The sequence below is a fragment of the Centroberyx affinis genome, unplaced genomic scaffold, assembly GCF_046629955.1.
Source record: "Centroberyx affinis isolate AG114_WGS23_722 - 3 ecotype Tasmania unplaced genomic scaffold, CSIRO-AGI_Caff_v1 ptg003651l_1, whole genome shotgun sequence".
NCBI lineage: Eukaryota > Metazoa > Chordata > Actinopteri > Beryciformes > Berycidae > Centroberyx > Centroberyx affinis.
In genome coordinates this window covers 193,165-209,278 of record NW_027281556.1, presented here as the reverse complement: position 1 = coordinate 209,278, position 16,114 = coordinate 193,165, and the positions used below count along the sequence as shown (strand labels likewise).

Genomic DNA, 16,114 nt, shown 5'->3' with positions numbered 1-16,114 from the left:
CATAATGTTGAACTGCACCCATTTCCCAGGCAGTTGACAAATGCATTACTGGACAATGCACACATACGGTATTGCAGACTACACACAAATTCACCACACAAAGAAAAAAGGTATGAATACTTTAGTGAACCATGTTTTTCCCCATCAGAAAACTGAAAAAGAAAATTGCAGTAAATCTCAACTAAGAACGGAGCACATTTTCATTTGTAACAGCCAGCATTGACAATGACATACTGTATATGCGCTGTTTAGTGTTTTGATGACTTAGTTAAAGTGGTCTATAATCACAGATGATTGCAGAGGATTGAGGGGAGATTGAAGTAAGCCTGCTAACCCACTCAGGACTCACGCTCCGCTTTGTTCGGTGAAGATGATGGCAAACAATTCTTTGATAAGAACTACATAGTTGTACACATCACAAGAGGACACTGAGTGGCATGGCAAGGGAGTAGAGGGTCATGTCCTCATTGGATGCAGACTGTGCATCCAGTCACTGCAACCACCATCCTATGAGCTCAACACACACACAAACAAACACACATACTTACTTAAGTCACTTTTGGGGTATTTACATAGACTTACATTCATTTCCTGGAGACTTACCCTAACCCTAACCATAACCACTACTTGCCTAAACCTAACCCTTACCCTAATCTTAACCTTAACCTAACCCTAACCTTAACCACTGACCCAAAAATCAGGGGCCGGTTGCACAAAACACCTTAAGTTTTCTCCTTAAGTACGACACTTAAGGCTTAATTTCTCCTTAGCTTACTTAAGGGTGTTGCACAGAATCCCTTAAAATGTTTCCTTAGTTAAGGCATTTACTGCATTGAAAGAGATTTTACAGAGGTAAAATTCTACAGTTTCCATGGAGACCGTTTGTTTGCTTGCACTTGCGCTTGTGATCACCTCACCTGTTATCGTCTCACAAAGTTGGCCTATTAGTAAAAAAAATGGCAGAAGAAAAGAAGACAAGAACACCAAATTGGTCAGAGGAGGAAAAGATTATACTTCTGGAGGAATACAATAAAAGAAAGCACATACTAAAAAGTAAAGCACATACTAAAAAGTAAATTTGATCCGCAAATAACAGCAAACAGAAAACAATGAATGTGGGAGGTCTGGTGAAGAGGTCCATCCAAGAGGTCCAAAAAAAATACGACAACTTCTTCATTTGTCGCCATAAACTCGGCCATGTTGCGGTTAAGATAGAGTCAGAGGTACCTTAAGTTTTTTTCCTTACTTTGGTTGCTAAGGTCTTTTGTGCAACGGTTTAACTAACTTTAAGGGACTCCTTAAGTATAAGACCAAGATAAGGAGAAAACCTTAAATACTTAAGTGAACATTTTAAGGAAGCCTTAAGGAGAAGACTTAAGGGTGTTTTGTGCAACCGATTTTATTTTAAGGAAACCTTAACTCGGACTTTAAGGAAAATCTTAACTTAAGGTGTTTTGTGCAACCGGCCCTAGCTTTTTACCAATGGGGGACACGGCTTTTGTCCCCAATTGCACAAGCCGCCCCCAATCAACTGGTCTTAAGTCTGGTGTGTGTCCCTGAAAGTGACTTAAGTCATACCCACACACACACACAGGTAAATACACTCACATGCGTGCACAAACTAGACTGTAAATGACAGCTTCAAGCAATTACAATCCAAAAGGCGAGGCGTCACGCGGCACACTTCAGCTCGCGGAAAACAGTTGAGCGGGTCGTCGCTTCTGCTCGACGCGTCCCATCGCCAATCAAGCGCTCCGCCGTCTGAAGTGCCAGCTTTGCGTGCGTGTGCGAAGCGGCTGTAACTGTAAACTGTTTGCGGGTCGTTTGGGAGCCCCGGCGAGCCCCCTGGTGAGTCGGTTGACAAAGGCCTCTTCTAGGCGCCGCAATCAACTTCGCAGGCCCACGCGGAGGTGCTGGAGGCGGGAGGAGGGGAGGAAAGATGAATCCGTCTCGGCTTCCTAATCACAGAGGAGCCGCGCGGCGGGCTAGAGCCGCGCTCGTGCGGCAAACTGGAAGAGTCTCAAGATTAAACAGTGCGATCTTTCTCTTGATCAAGGCCCTCACGCCTGTAGCCTCCCCGCCACCGCCCCCCCCCCCCCCCCCCGCACCTGCTAGTCGCAGCCCCCAGATGAGATGTATGTGCTCTCTTCTTTCCTTTCCCTCCCTCCCTCTCTCTCTCTCTCTCTCTCTCTCTCTCTCTCTCCCTCTCTCTGTCTCTCAACTTTCATTGACTATCTCTCCCCCTCCACCTCTTTCCCGGCTTTTGATTATCAGCAACAACCCAGAGCTCATGCAAGTGCCTCTATCGAAAATTTCATCTCTTTCTTGCTTGCGATCCCTTTCACGTGTGCGCTCACTATCTCTCACATTCTCTTGTGTTCTCTCTCTCTCTCTCTCTCTCTCACACACACACAGAGTATCTTATTTTTTCATTCTCTCTCCGACTACTTCCTCTTCTCCTCTACCCTTTAATCACAAACATAGGAGCCCTGCATAATCCAAACTCTCTATACTCTATACACTCTATAACAACTCTGCCCCAGCCGGTTTCTCTTATTATCACTGTAAAATCCGTTGAAGGACACACATTCCCATTCCACTCAAAAGACTATTGACAATGCAATCATTCTCAATGAATTCAGGTGAGATGTTTTTTCAAGAATTTTCAAGAATGAATGTCTGAAAGAGTGCTAAGTGATGCCTCTAAAGCAATCGGGGAGGAAGAAAATGTCGCATTTTATCGATCCCCCCCAAGGGAAATTCTCTTTTCTCTTGCCCTCCCCCCCCTCCCCTCCTCCTCCACAGGAAGGTCAAAGGTCAGGCTCAGCTACAGAATAGAAACCTGGAGCTGGTAGGGATTCAGTGTCTTGCTCAAGGACACTTCAGCATGGCGGACGCATCGCCAACAAGAAGGCTCGAACCCCTAGTCCTCTGGTTGAAGGACAGGTTCTCGAAGCACAAAGCCACCTTGCTGCCCGTAAAAAAACAAAACAAAAAAACCCCCGAAAGAAAGCAACTCGAAGGGATTATAGAAATTGGTTATAACGTTTAATTTGACGGTGAGACACTGTGTGAAAACCCTCCAAATGACCATTGTTTAAAGGGCCTTAAGGCGCCTGCGACAATGTATTCGAAAGTTTTGCTCTGTCCTTGTCTTTCCCTGTCACTTATTTCTACTGGACTGTCCACCAGTGGAAAAAATGCCTGGGGGAAATGAAAGGGCAAGCACGCCCTGAAGCAAAACTTTACCAAAACACTTTATCTCGTTTGAAAATTGATGAAGTTTCTCTCACCAATGTCTCGGGGGGTCATCAATAATGAATGCGTGATAGTCTGGGACTGTTTATCCTACTTATTCTCCTCAATCACTGTTAACTTTTTTTTTTAATGTTTTGCCGGGGAGTCAACATTATTGTTTTTTTTCAGCTGCAAATCCGACCGTCGCCCCAGTTCTGTCTTTAAAACTGTTTTTGTGGAGAGAGGGAGAGAGAGAGAGGGAGAGAGAGAGGGTAATGGGAAACCACAGAGCAGCTTAATATTAAATGGATGGACAGTGGTGATGCAGAAAAAAACAATCTTCTTTTCTTATGGCTTTGCGTTCAAATCCAAATGGCGATTGTCTGGTCAACTAATGGTCAAGGGATTTATAGCAGCCTGCTGCAAATGTTGGTCTCAATTCAATTTCAATGGGGTTCTTACTCTACTTATTTGTCATCAGTTTTACAGTTGTAGAATTCCTTTGTGTGGAAGAAACTGATTCATTGCATGGAAAAAAAAAGTGGGCCACAAATCATTTTTGTGTGAAATTTGAGCAAAGTGCTACAATGCTGTCAACAGGCTGCATTTGACTGGATACTATTTTTTTTTCATCATGGTTATGATTATTTTCATTTTTCTCACAAACAGACCTATGATTCAACTAACATACATACCCAACAAGTCTCTAGCGTGTAACTGTATTGAAACAAGAAATAAGGGGAGAATGAACTTCAGTGCAATTCTTGCTGGGAAGCATGATAATAAGCCAACAATGTTTCTTATTCAACTGATAGTGAATCCTTGGTATAAGATGTACTTTCAACTCGCAATTCTAGCCACAAATTATCAACTCAAGTAGCAATTGTAAGCTGAAATTGCCAAACACATCTATGTGTTAATGATTAAAGATGAAAGTGCCACTAAATTGCACTGTTGAGATTTTACAGTGAAGTTGAGCATCTGCCCCATCAATTATCCGCCCAGTCAAGTGCCCAGCCCATCAGAGAGGTTAGGCAAACTATTAAAAATTGCTCCATGTCGCCTACAACTAGATGGTATGCAAATGAGAGGGCACATTTACAAGTCAATTACAACTTTATCTACGTGGTGCTTTTGGTGATAGGGGCCCCCGGGGCACTCTGGGTGTCCTGCGTGCCCTGTTGGGAATCCAGGCTTGGCCATTACACGGCCATTTGGAGAGTTTATCGGACAATTACAGTAACGGGGTCAACGCATTGATCTTTCATAGCTTTTAAACACGCTGTTGTCGCCCAGTCGGCGCTCTGGGCTGTATCTCCAAAAAATGACCATGTGATAGATCATATGGTGATTTGCGAGAAATAACAAGAGGCGTTTGTTTCCCACACTGTGAGATCCCGGAGAGCTACTGCCGGTGCATCGCCCCCCTCACTCCGCCGGGCTGAGCGACTGAGGCTGCCTGAGAGAGACAGAGAAGAGAGAGGGGGGGAACGAACGAGAGGAAACGAAGCGACGGAGATGGCGAGCATCAACATGGGGCCGAGATCGCTGCTGCTGCTGCCGCTGCTCGCGTGCGTCCTCCTGGCCTCGCAAACGGCATTTGTCCGCGGTCTGACCGGCGACGAGGACCAGAGCCAGGACACCGAGTGCAAGATGAAGAGCGTCACCGTGTCGGCGTTGCCGTTTTTGAGGGAAAACGACCTCAGCATCATGCACAGTCCGTCGGCCTCCGAGCCCAAGCTGCTGTTCTCCGTTCGAAATGATTTTCCCGGGGAGATCGTGGTGGTGGACGACCTGGAAAACACCGAGCTCCCCTTTTTCGTCTTAGGTGAGTTTTTTTTTTTTTTTTTTTGAAATAACGTACAGTCGCCGCGGTTCGTTAAGCGGCTAATTGATGGGGATTAAAGCGCCCCCCACTCGTTATTACACCTGAGCATCTGTCTACTAGCCTAGGCCTGGCTAAATACACTGTATTCACACTGTTTTCAACAAAACATCGCATCACATATCATAACCGGAGCGATTATCCAGTGAAATCAGCTGCCATGTTTTTGTCAAAACAGCCAATGCGCGATAATTAGCTATAGCGTATGTTGCTGATAACAGCACAGGGTGCTATGCCATCAGTTAGCACATCATCTTATTGCAATAACAGGCCGCATAGCATCGCAATGCTAACAAAACTCGTAGTTCCCTCCTTGAGTTACAGCCAGCGGTGAATTCATTTGCGAGTTGAAGCCATTTTTAAGGCTGTATAAGCCTACGTATAGGTTCATCTGCATATCCTCCCCAACATACACACGTGGTTAGGCTGCATGTGTGGAATGAAACTGTAGCCTTTCAGCTATAGGCTAGTTAACAGGTAGGTTTGATGCAGCCGAACTACTATAAAACATTACAACTTTCACTCTATCACACCTCAATTGCCTATGCGGCCACCTCGCAGCGTCCCTGTCCTATTTGTTTGTGATTGATTAAAATGACATTTCACAGTGTCAAGTTTGCATTCAGGCTATGTCAAATGAAGTTTAGCCAAGCTCAGAGCAGCCAGTGGACACACAGTCACTGGCCCATGCGTTTGGCTGCAAGAGGGAGAGTTTTGCATTGTAGAAGTTTGCTGGCCGCTGTCCATGGTGCTGAATGTCTGCTGCAGCACTTCAAAACAAGCTGCTGCTGCTGGGAGTAGCTGTCCGCGTCCCGTTACTGTGTGGAGGATATTATGTTGTGGCTTCAGAATAGTTGGACACCTTTTCTAACTCTTCAATAGTTGGCTGTTCAGTCTGTCCATGCCTGTTTGTTGTTACTTGTCACTTTTTGCTGCAGTCGTCTAATTTGATATTAATTTATTTTCATGTTAGTTGATGTAACCTTGTGTTTTGCTTGCATAATGTACCGTTCACTTCCTTCTTAGTTTTTCTTGTGATGTTTCAGATGTGTTTTTGTGTGCAGTGGGTGGCTGGAAGTGCTAGGCTATTCTTTAAAAGTTTTCACCTAGTGATTACTTACATCACAAAATAAATAAATAAATAAATAAAAGTGGACAAACTAGCTTCTAAACAGTGACATGGATGGCACAGATGTTTCGCAGACATTTTCGTGAATAGACCACTCATAACTTGTTCATGTGGAAATTGAGATATTACCGCAATGATTCAAAACCAGTTTCTCTTAAACTTACTTAACCTGTAGAAAACTGCCAGCATCCAGGGATTTATCTGCTCTCACCATCTGTAATAGATGCAAATTGGCTACTTCTCAGAGGTGGGGACTCAAGTCACTGAATTGCTTGAGAGTTGACTTGATGCATGAAGAGAATACTTGAGACTTGACTTGACTTTGACTTGTACTGTGATGACTTGAAAAGTCAAAAGATCTTGTGTTTGTGTAAATGACCCAGATTGAAAGTTAGGAGATTTGTTCCACCAGACAACTGAATTTAAATGATGAAGTTGAATGATGCTCTTACCAAGTTTTTATCATATTAAAATCATATTGTATTGAAAACTCCTAGATATTTAGTTTTCTGTAAGATATTCAATTGATTCTGGACTCTTGACTTGTTCTGACTTGTCTTGCTGTTCTACATTTAGACTTGAGACTGGGCATTAATGACATGGACTTGACTTGGTAATCTACATTCAGACTTGGGACTTGTGCCTCAATACTTGAGACTGACTTTGGACTTGAGCAAAATTGACTTGGTCACACCTCTGTTACTTCTTGATAAATATGACCCCAAATGAAGTGAAATATTACCGGTGTCCTCTTTGCCACATTAGAAGTATGATTTTTGGACCAGGTTTTCAAAATTAAAGTAAGCGAGTAGTACTGACTGCGGGTTGAGAGTTCATGAAGTCTTGGACAAAAAAGAAAATGTTATATCAATGTGAAGTATCACTTAAAGGTAAAACTAATCCAAACCAAGTCAAGCCAAACCAACACCAAATCCACAGTTACTACATTATCTGACTTGGGTAAATTAAAAGCGTTTCTTTCCCCTATTGAGAGTTGACCAGAGAAAGCTGGACACAGGAGAGAAGGTCCTGGCAGAATTTGATATCTATGTTTATGCTTTATTGGGGCGCACATCCAGAAGTGGCCATTGGAGGAGTGTAAGTTTTTACTGCACGCCCTGCAAAGGTGAATTACTGTTGTGCTGCTGCACAGCCCATGAAAGGGATTGTTTGGAAAATTGAAGTTTTATTCCCCTTTGAGCCAGCAGAAGAGCTTCAGAGGTTTTGTGTCATAATGTATTAATTCACTTCTACTTTGCAATATGTGAGAAAAAGTATGGGACTCTGCAGTACTAATGCATTATAATGAACAGATATATGGATGATGGAGATATTTTTGTGATGGCTACCCCTGAAATGATGTTGGCAATATTTTTGAGCTTTTATCAATCTTATTTGTAGCCAAAGACCTAATTGGACACCAGTTAATTCATTATGGGGTGGAGGGAAATACACAAAGAGCGAATACACAGCAAAACATATCACTTACGACTGCCGCCGCATATTAATGAGCTTGAATTTGTGTCTGACATTTCCTTTACCGAGCATTCTACTCCGGGAGAGAAAACTTTTAATGAAAATTCACACAGGGGAGTTCAACACAATTCCGCATTCCTGATGCAAGTAGCATCCCTCCACCCAAACACAAACGCTTGAGCAGCTGCAGGCTTTTATTTCTTTGTTGTTGTTTTTTTGTTTTTTTTGTTACTTGATTTCTTTTTTTTTTTTTTTTTAAACAAAACCTCCTGAGTGAAATGCGAAGTGTCAGCATCGAATTACTAAACAGAACATTCGCTTGTTGTATGTGTTGTCAGCAAGCAAGAGCAATTTACATTAAAATGATATGGCGCTATTGATAACAATGCAGCAATTAGACTTAAAACCAGCGTTTCAGCAGCATTATGGTAAATGAGATGCTTGATGAATTGAGTTTGTGCATACATAAGGCTCCTTTTAGTCAGTTGTTATTGCTGCTGCTGCTGTTGTGTCTATCTTTACACACAAGCCTGCTCTATGGCTGTTTGAGTCTGCCTTATAGTTATAGTTAATGTTGTACATGGTTCCTCTCTGCATGTTATTATGCCCCTCCACCATGGTACACGGTATGCGGGACATTATGTCATCATGGTGGCATCTGTCTGTCTGTTTGTAGACTCATCCTTGTGAACACAATACATCAACAATACATGATAGAAACTTCATACTTACACCACAGGTTTCCCATATAGAGCAGATGATCTCATTGGGTTTTGGAGCACCTTGCTGCACAAATTTGCATATTAATGAGGAAAAATGGCAAGATTCTAGGAAGCTCAAGTGCCTCTTGTTTGTTGTTGTTTTGCAAAAAAATAAGCGAGCCTATAGCTTTTTTGAAAACTGGCTCCATACACAAAGTTGTAATGTGGGAAGATGTAAAAATGAATCCATAAATTATTCTGTAAAAATTTGTAGCTGCACCAGCTGAAGGTTTTTGCCAAGACAATCCTTAAATTTTTGGAACTTTGGCACTCCCTGGTACTACACTATGTATGTGGCTATTGCCAAGTCTCTGCCAAGCCAAGGTTATGACTTAAAAACCCAAGCCATTTCGTTATTGTATTCCACACACTTTCTTGCAAGCCAAAATCAATTTGGCTTGCAAGAAAAAAAAACATATTTTTGCCTGAAAATATTTGGAAGCCCCCAGATTAATATAGTGTATAGTGTATGATACAGATTGATATAGTTAGTACCTGTCCTAACATCATGTTGCCCTGCTGTGAGCCCTATGGTGACTGCACTCTCCCATCCTCATCCCTGTCTCACCCAGGACACAATCCTTAGCTGACCCCAATTAATTATTTGGGTTTTTAAAGATCTTAGAGAGAGATCAGTGGGAAATCTTAAAGGGACAGTTTCAAGGATCTAGCTGAAAGCAAAAACTTATAAAAAATTAACCTGTAGGCCGCATTTTGGTGAGAGAAAAAAGGATTCCTTGCTTGCTTAAAGGTTTTTTTCTCAGTCTCAGAAAAAAAAAAAAACTTTGAAGAAACAGCAGCCAAGAACATCCATCATATTTTAAATATGGTTGTGTGTGTGTGTGGGCGCGTGTGTTTGCGTGTGTCTTGGATGGGGGGGTGGAGTTTGACTTTACTCTTGAAGAGCTGAATTCAAGTTCAATGTTTTTTTTTTGCTACCTTTTTACAGATGCTCACATTTTTCTTGCCAAATTGCTTCTCTGTGAAGCATCTAAGAAGCAATTTGAAATGGGGGGGGATCCTGTGACTGACAGTAAATTTTAGCCGCAGGGCCGCAGCCACTTGTTAGTGTCAGGGAAGCCCGGAGACGTTATTAGAAATTTACCCTTTAGGTGTTGTGTCATAAATTCTGCCGGAGGTGAGGTAATAAAGCTGCCCTCTGGGAGAGAGACTGAAGCTGTATTTGCTCTGGCAGTGATTGGCTCATCCGGGCCGGAGGCTCGGAAGGAAGTCGGCCCTTAACAGTTTCCCATTCAAATTCAGCTTTCTTGAACCATCATTTGGCTGGTTCACAGTTCACATGGCTACCATAAAAGCTTTGATATTGTTGTCAGTGAAATGAGCATTGGCTCGGTGAATGAAACTCCAGTGGCGATTGTACTTGCGATGTCACCTTTGAGTCTTGTTCTGGTAGCTATGCTAAAAACATATCTATTGCCTTTAACTTACTACTACTAGATATCAAAGAGTTTTCTTTTCATGCTTTTCAGTATTTTTTTCAGCTGTGATGATGATAAAAATAGCGTATGCCTATGGTATTTGGCTTATATGTCGGTGTCCAGTCAGTTCATTTCCTGCTGATTGTGTTGGAGGTAATCTTTGCCTATAAATATTGTACAGTGTCTCATACCGTATGTGTATTTCTCAACGATGGATTCTGAGTTGGTTAGATAGGTTGGCATTGCGGTTCTCTATCTGTGTAGGAAATGTATGTAGGAACCAATGTTGTGTTTGTGTTTGTCATGGGACTCATGGACAAGCACTCTAAATTGTTTGCTTGAGTTGTCGTGACCACTCCGGTAAGTGGTGTATTCTTTCTTTTCTACGAACCCATTACCTTGAAGCATCATTCAACAGCCTTCTACTATCTACCAGAGTGTTACCAGTTGTCCAGTTCTGGTACACAGCACTTAGATTAACTCACTAATAACTAAATTCATGAGTCACTACCTGAATCTTTCTAGTAGTGAGTGTGGGTGTAGAATGCGGTTATCGCTATGTAGAGATTGTTGAGCTGGCAGACCATGAAGTTTGAGGATTGAACCCACACACACACACACACACACCTTACCCACTTACCTAAACTTACCTCCAGTGCCACCAAACCATGAAATTAATACCATATCTCAGATATTTTGTAGATTGTGAAACAAGTTATTTTGTTATTAAATGCCATTGTAATAGACGGCTCTTGTGTTTTTATTGATTCAGCATACACTGTAATGTGCGTTGGTGATTTGTGTTTTTTTGGACAAGTGATTTATGCTTACGGACAAGAAAGAATAATTTCACTTGTCACTTTGCAAGTGCTTCAAAAAGCTTAATGTCAAGCCCTGTCTTAGGTGCACCAGTACTCCACATTGTGTCCAACCAGCTGCTCTCTGGCCTTGGGCTGCCGCTGGTCAAAGTGAGCGCAATCAAAAATTGGCAGAGCAAAAAAATTTGAATGTGCGGACCTGTTATGAATTTTGCAGTTTAATCCTCGTCCAGCACTGGGAAAACAAGGCAGATGTGTGCATCGCTTTCGAATTACCCAAAGTGAACCCGAGCATTTCTGACACGGAACACCTACAGCGCGATTCAGTCAGCTGGAATCCAAAAACCCCCGACGTTCGCCACGCTACCCTCAACTCTCTTTCCTATCACACCCTTCACTCTGTAGAACGCATAAACAGAGAGGCAGTGAAGATGCACCCAAGACAGAAGCCACGCTCTCTTGCTGCAGTGCTGCTGCTACACTGTTGCTCCCCTTTCCCAGGTGGATTTTTTTTTTGGGGGGGGGGGGGGGAAATCAAGCAGTTTGTCACATTGTAATAGCAATCGCCACTACTGGGAAGGACTTTCAACTCGGTGTGAGGCATCGGTGTGAAACAGCGGACCGGAGCCGTGTCCCCCCGAGCAATTAAAACGGGCTTCACACACACACTCCCATCATAATGAACACGTTACAGAGACATTTAATTACTGTACATGTAGGATGTCAGAGACACTTTGCCCAGCTTAGTGAGCGCACGATTCATGCATTAATTGCATCTTCATGCTGTCTAAACTGCTTTAGGCGAGTAGCATAGTCATATCCAACCTATGCCCAGGTAGAATCAAGAGTGGTCATCAATATATCATTATGAAATCAACTGTGATACCTTGGTATAATGACTGTAAACAAATGAGACCATGGTCAAGAAGTTTGGTAGCCTCTATCTCACACCAGAGGTCTTGCTAGTACTAGTGTTTCTAAAAAATAAACACATTCCCATTTCTCTTCTTGTTTTGTGCCGTAAAGCAATTCCCTTAGTGCCGTAAAGCAATCCAGCAGATTTCCCTCTAAATCTGACCTGGTATCACACAGTGTAAAATGCAGCGTAGAGGCTGCCAATCCTCTCGTCGACGATCTTGTTTGTTAACAATGATTATGCTAATGTCTCAGAATTAATGCGGTAATGATTTATTGATGTTAATATGATGCACGTAGCACCTTTAAGGCTATGAGAATGTTCTCCTTGTGTGAAATCATTATGCTTACTGCAGCTGCTGTACTTATTATTTGTATTACTTCTAAAACATGGGTGTGTTATATTTCATTATTCTATTGATAGTGATGGTACAATGAAGGAACACATTGGAAATAAGTCTATAACAATGGCCAGAGAGTAGTTTCCTCTGGGGAGTTAATGTTAATGTTACTGTGTTTTGACCTCAAAAAAGGTCTGTAGGTTAGTTTCACTGTTTCCGCTTTCAACATGACAAAAGAACAGGAAAAGAAAGAAAGTTTGATTCGTGCCTAAACTCCACTTGTCAGCACTTTTTTTTTAATGTGCCGTCATTAAGGATTGCAGATTTGAGAATTTTTAGCAATGGGAGGTTGACAGACAGACACACTTTTAACCCAGTCTTTAAAAGCACTAATTAGCTGGCTCATGAATAAACTGCTGCTTCAGGTGTTTCCACCCCTCTCCTCCCACTCTCCGCCGACACTGTTATTCATTACTGTCTTTTTACTAATGTAATAGCACCACAGCACATGTGCCTGTTTGAAGCTATTTTTAACTGGTTTTTAACTGGGTTCCTTCGAGTGATTTTCTAGTCCCTCTAGAAATTCCTCAGCACTCTCTCGCTCTGCCTTAAGCATGCGAGGCTGCATTCAGAGCCACCAGCACCTATCTTCCATACAGTACAGTCCCTAAATTCTGCATTCATCCTACAGGATTAGCATTGCAGGACTTTTTTTTAATGCAGAATGCGAGTAAAACGTGTCTATGATGGCTAGATCTATGCTTAATACAAGTTTACTAGATTACTGGATTTGCACCCTTACTGTATTTGTTGCTGTATTTTGTTCTACATGTAGATGCATATAACTGCAAGTTTCTACTTTAATCAATGTGTAGCTCTCAGAACTAATTAGTATTAGAGGTATATGATGGCGGTTCCTCCCTGACCACACCTGCATAAAAACAGTCTGGAAAACCTGCAATGATATTTGGTTTTCTTGGCACATCTTATTTATTCGCTTAATTGCTCAATAATGTTTAAGTTGTAAGGAAGTTGTAAGTTAATGTAAGTTAATTCTTCATTTACAGGCAGTATTGTATCCCAGAGTTTCCCCTACCATTGAATAGGTGCGGTGGGTCACTCTGCCTTAAAGTGCTGCTAACACTAAAACAATTCATTAGTCTGGGTTTCAATGGAGCTTTTTAATGTCCCATGATGGTCTAAATGTTGTTTCAGTGGATTTTTTTTGGGCATGAAATAAAAAAAAAAAGGATGTTGAATATCGGTGAAAAATATCAGCTGTGATATTGGTATCAAAACCCCATATTGTTCGAACCCCTGTGTTTAATAGATAGTTATACGAAATATTCGGTGTCCTTGTTGCCCCAGTGCTGTCTCTGTTGCGGAGAAATGTGTGATCAATATCAAGCAGGCGCCGAGGATTGTTTGGTTTGTTCGCCAGGCCTTCCTGCAGGGAGGAGAGCAGAATAGGAAGAATGCGAGAGAGGGAGAGAGGAAAGCTAGACAATATCGAGAGAGAGGGGGAGAGAGAGAGAGAGAGAGAGACATTGCGAGGCATATGGCAGCAAGTGAACGGTTTCCATGGCAACATGAGCGGGTGCTTAGACAGGAGTTCTAAAGAAAGGTGACGTTTTGATCGCCCCAAAAGGAGAGGAGAGGGAGGAAAGGGATACAGGAGAGGAAGGAAAGAAATTTGGGGAGGCACCTTTTACATTGGAAAGATACAGTACTGTATGCTGAATAATGATTAGTCTCAGTTACCCCTTTCCACTATCAGTCCTATTCATTTTTTCTGTTTCTTTACATGATGCTAGAATATATGTCCTATCATAAAACGAGAGGAGGGGAGAAAGAACTGAAAGAGAGAGCACTAGGCATGCTGAACTTTTGAAAACTCATTTTGCAATCTGTTTTATAAGCCTTTTTATTCCATTTTATTGCGAGTAATGAAAATTGTATCAGTATGTAGGTTCAAAATTGATTTTCTAAATTCAGATTCATGCTACAAATTAGTTTTACATATTTCATCAGCTTTGAATTATGTGGTTCTATCTGGGTGGAATGCCGTTCTGAGATGTTTTACATCAAAGATTTGACATAGCATCTGGCAAAACTGTACATCTTATTAAATATTTAAGCCCCAGAAGTTCTTTAAAAAAAAAAAAAAATAACCACACAAGCATGCAGTAGCATTCAAATATCATGAATATGTGTTAAGTCAATTTTGATAAAAAAAAAAAAAAAAGTCTGATAGAACTTTAGAATTCCAAGATCACGATTTGTAAAAACTAATGTATGGTAAATTATTAGGCTAATGTCAATTATTATTAGGATTATTATTCTTCTTCAGTCATTGTTGATTCCCATGTTTCTTAGCAGGTGATACAGTAGCACACAGTGGGGCAGGGCGGAATAGCTGTGGAATAGCCTTTATTACCTATTACATGGGGGATGTGATTCAGTAATACAGAGTGATAAAACATATTCTACATCCCAGCACTGCCTTAAACATTAAGAATTTCCCAGGATAATCTCAGGCCCAAACTGGCCCGATTGGGGCCAAACCCCCCCCCCCCAAAAAAAAAAAAACCAAGCAAACAAACAAATCAACAAACGGCCACGACATAAAAGCACACGGGGCAAAAAAAGCCACAGCCATTTCGCCGGCTCCCTTGCAGCATGTTGATATAGTTTTCAAAAAATGGTATTGCTGCCCACATGTGTTTTATTAGGCTGTCGGGGCTGGGGGGAGATCAAGGGAGAAGGAAACTGTAATCTGTATGCAGGCTCACAGCGGCCTGTGGGAGCGGGTTAGGAGCTGGACAAACAGTCCGACACCGGGCAGGAATACGTTTTCATCCCTGTTTAAGATTAGGGGCGTGCCCGTAATTTATGGCACCCCATGAACGCGGCCGCCTTAGAGAGTTCTTAAAGCAAATAACATGAAAGATCGAGCAATCTTGGTATTACGTGCACGCACACACACAAACACACCAACACAAACTCACCCATGTAAAAAAAAAAAAAAAAAAAAAAAAAAAACATTCCCCGGAGGTTCTCTGACTAGCTTCCATTAAAAGAAGCGCGCGGAGAAGTTTTTTTCGTGGCGGGAGCGGCGGACTAGTTTCTCGGTTTCTCTCTCTGATGTCCTGATTTCATCACCCTGGTAAAAGCACTACATCTTAATCTTCTACTGTCATCATCCTCTGGCCTCGATCTGTCAGTCTCTCAACCTCAGGGAGAGGTGTTACGCACAGGAAGGACATCGGTTCAAAGGCATTCTACCAGTCGTTTTTTTTTTTTTCTCAGAGCGGCCGGGTTCTTGTAGGTCAGTTGAAGTGTGTAGCTCCTGGCACATCTCAATAGCCAGTCTTGATTCGCTTGATGTGTTGACCATGAGGAATGTTGGTGGAGTTCCGAGCCGAACTTAACTTACGGACGCGCTGGTACCAGTACTCGCGTCAGTCTGGGGTCATTAGCAAAAACGTTTGAGGCATAATCCATTTTTCTAACATATTTCCATGTGTGAAAAAGGCAGAAAGATCTAGTTGCTGATTTTCACAAAAATGTGACAATACGTATCGTGGGGCAGAAAAATGAATGGTGATATTAGCTCCATTTTATTCTGCTGTAAATGAGACTGCTTGACCATCACAGTTTCACAAGCTCTCCATCCAAATTATCCTGTAACGACATTTTTAAATTGTTGTTTACATTCTAATTTCTGCAAGCATCTGCACATTCTGTACATTCTGCAAGCCAGTGCCATTGCTAGAAAGATTTGTGTCTCAGAAATAAAACAGAATTCTGCACAGTCAGACCTTGTTGTCGTTGAACTTTTATTTATTACATCGTATCGTTGTTGTATTGAATCGTGAACCCCATATCGCGTATCGAATGGTATCGTGAGATTAGCATATTGTCCTATCTCTGCAATATTAGTATCAATTTCACTGTCACTCCTTCCCTACTTAAAGTTTCTATGCAAAGATTGGTACTGTCAACTTACCTTGATATACTTAAATCAATGTCAAAATACATCAGTTTACCTAAGCATCTCATAATACTGCACATTGTCGATCATCTCAACTCTGGGTTTTAGGGTTGTATAAT

General features: G+C 41.9%; 1 protein-coding gene across 1 annotated transcript in view; it reads left to right on the top strand.

Annotated features, from left to right (window-relative positions):
- Positions 1 to 4,755: 4,755 nt before the first annotated feature.
- LOC139661915 (astrotactin-1-like) overlaps positions 4,756 to 16,114 on the top strand; it is a gene marked incomplete at its 3' end in the record, with an annotated part of 174,977 nt that continues 163,618 nt past the window's right edge. Inside the window, 1 exon segment of the mRNA XM_071540496.1 lies at positions 4,756 to 5,065. Within this exon segment, the coding sequence (XP_071396597.1) occupies positions 4,756 to 5,065 (310 nt within the window).